Source organism: Colobus angolensis, unplaced genomic scaffold, assembly GCF_000951035.1.
Source record: "Colobus angolensis palliatus isolate OR3802 unplaced genomic scaffold, Cang.pa_1.0 Scaffold103, whole genome shotgun sequence".
Lineage (NCBI taxonomy): Eukaryota > Metazoa > Chordata > Mammalia > Primates > Cercopithecidae > Colobus > Colobus angolensis.
This window is the reverse complement of record NW_012111253.1, coordinates 3053792-3056030: the sequence shown is the minus strand read 5'-3', so window position 1 is coordinate 3056030 and position 2239 is coordinate 3053792. Positions and strand designations below refer to the sequence as shown.

Genomic DNA, 2239 nt, shown 5'->3' with positions numbered 1-2239 from the left:
CTTTTTGTTCATCAATCGTCCCTAGAGAGCAAGTGGTGTGGAATTTTTTTTTTTTTTCCTCCAGGACTAATGAGAAGTACGTAGTGGGTTATCTGCAAGGCCTTGCCAGATCCCCATTATAGCCAGTGGCTCATATTTTTAAAAGCTCTCTGAAGTTAGAAGTGCCATCAGGCAGCTTGGACAATCAAATTTAAAAGGCAAACCTTAAAAAAACAGTTGGGTAAAGAAATCAGGTTGAAAAGAAGGAGGAAGAAGGGATAAAGATGATACGGAGTATATATAAAAGAAGGACATAAATACTTAATAGTAAGAATTATAAGAGTCTACAGCCTGGTCAACATGGTGAAACCCCATCTCTACTAAAAAAAAAAAATACAAAAATTAGCCGGCGTGGCAGCACGTGCCTGTAATCCCAGCTATTGAGGCTGAAACAGGAGAATCACTTGAACCCAGGAGGCAGAGGTTGCAGTAAGCCGAGATCGTGCCACTGTACTCCAGCCTGGATAACAGAGCGAGACTCATCTCAAAAAATAAATAAATAAAGAGTCCAAACACTGAATATCACTTATTTACAGGGAATCTACTTATTTTTGTAAATTTATTTTTATACTTGCCACCTTACTGAATTATATTATTATTTCTAATGATCTTTCAGTCAGTTCTCTTGGATTTGCTTAGTGTGCAGTCACTTTGCCATCTTAAATCAGAGGTCCCCAAAGGTGACCCAATTGTTTCCCAGCTTAAAACCATTCATTTTCCTTCTTAATGTCCTTAAGATAAAAGTTCAAAAGTTCTTCATCTGAACTAATAGGACACTCCCTTTTCACCTCTTCAGACTCATCTCCTACCACTCTGGTGCTCCAGGCATATTAGTTGCCTTTCAGTTTCTTGCCCAAGCCATGTTTGCTCTTGATTCAGAGGCTTTCTATGTACTGCTGACTGCCTGAAGATTTTTTGTTTCCTTCTTCATGCCGCTAAACCTTACTCATCCTTTAGGTTTCCCTTTGAAAGCCTTCCCTAATCCCCAGACTAGAGGAAAATTCCCCTCCTTTGCACCATATTAACCCCCCCGCCTTATTTCTGCTTCCCTGGCACTTACCCCAGTTGAGATGGAGGGTATGAAGGAGTGGCTTGAAGAAAGGAGTGTGAAGGTTCGTAATAGCTGCTATGTCAGTAAGCAAAAGGGCTAACTGGCGAGAAGTGACAAGATTACTCATCATCGTTGTGGGCCCAGTTTCAGAGGGGACCCAAGTTTTGGTATAGGAATTAGTTAGCATTGTTGGCTTATGGCATTTACTTCAACGGTATTCCTCAGCCCAGGAGCCAGATTAGTTACGCTAAGCCAGTTGTAGAGATTTTATGCACATCCCACTCCCCAAGTCACACGACAACGTTTGGAGACATTTTTTAATGGTCATGGCTGCAGAGTGGAGTTGTCCTACTGACATTTAGTGGGTAGAGGCCAAGGATGCTGCTGAACATCCTACAGTGCACAGGACAGACCCACACGACCATGAATTATCTGGCCCCAAAGGTCAATAATGCCAAAGTTGAGAAACTCTGATGTATCAATGACCTCAGGAAAAAGGAGAATAGACTGTGTGGGGATGTAGGGATCAGAATACAAGCATTTCCTTCTCCTTCCCTTGGAATATATGATGTGTATCTCAAGCTCGCATGCTGTATTGCTGCTGCTCCGCACACTGCCTTGCATGACAGATCATCAGCTTCACAAACCACCAAGGTTAATTGATTTATTCTCAGAATATTTGTTGCCTGATGTTACATGAAGGACCACAGAGACCATAGAGAGTGTGGAAAGATCAATAGAGTAAATTCAATGCAGAATTTGAGGGGGATAATTATAATTGCAGTATGAGTTAACATATTTATCTGTTTACAAATAGATCCATAGAAGTAATACTTTTATAATTCTCTTCATTATTTTTGCATTTTAGATATCGGCCTTATGTATACTTTTGGAGATGGTCGCCACGGAAAATTAGGACTTGGACTGGAAAATTTTACCAATCACTTCATTCCTACTTTGTGCTCTAATTTTTTGAGGTTTATAGTTAAATTGGTAAGGCTATCACATTTCCCTGTTTATATTTTCATATTACTGTATTTGAATCTTTCAGTATTTCATAGAAAATAAGTACTTTTATGTTTGTATGGAAGAGTATCATAGATATATCTAATAAATATACTTGTTTCCTAAAAGCCAAATGTCAGACAT

The 2239-nt window shown here is 39.5% G+C and overlaps 1 protein-coding gene across 1 annotated transcript in view; it reads left to right on the top strand.

Moving 5' to 3' along the window:
• Positions 1-2239, top strand: part of RPGR (retinitis pigmentosa GTPase regulator) — a 60115-nt gene that overhangs the window by 24874 nt on the left and 33002 nt on the right. The window contains exon 9 of the mRNA XM_011942636.1: positions 1959-2083. Coding sequence (XP_011798026.1) covers positions 1959-2083 — 125 coding nt within the window. The remainder of the gene's footprint in view (positions 1-1958; positions 2084-2239) is intronic.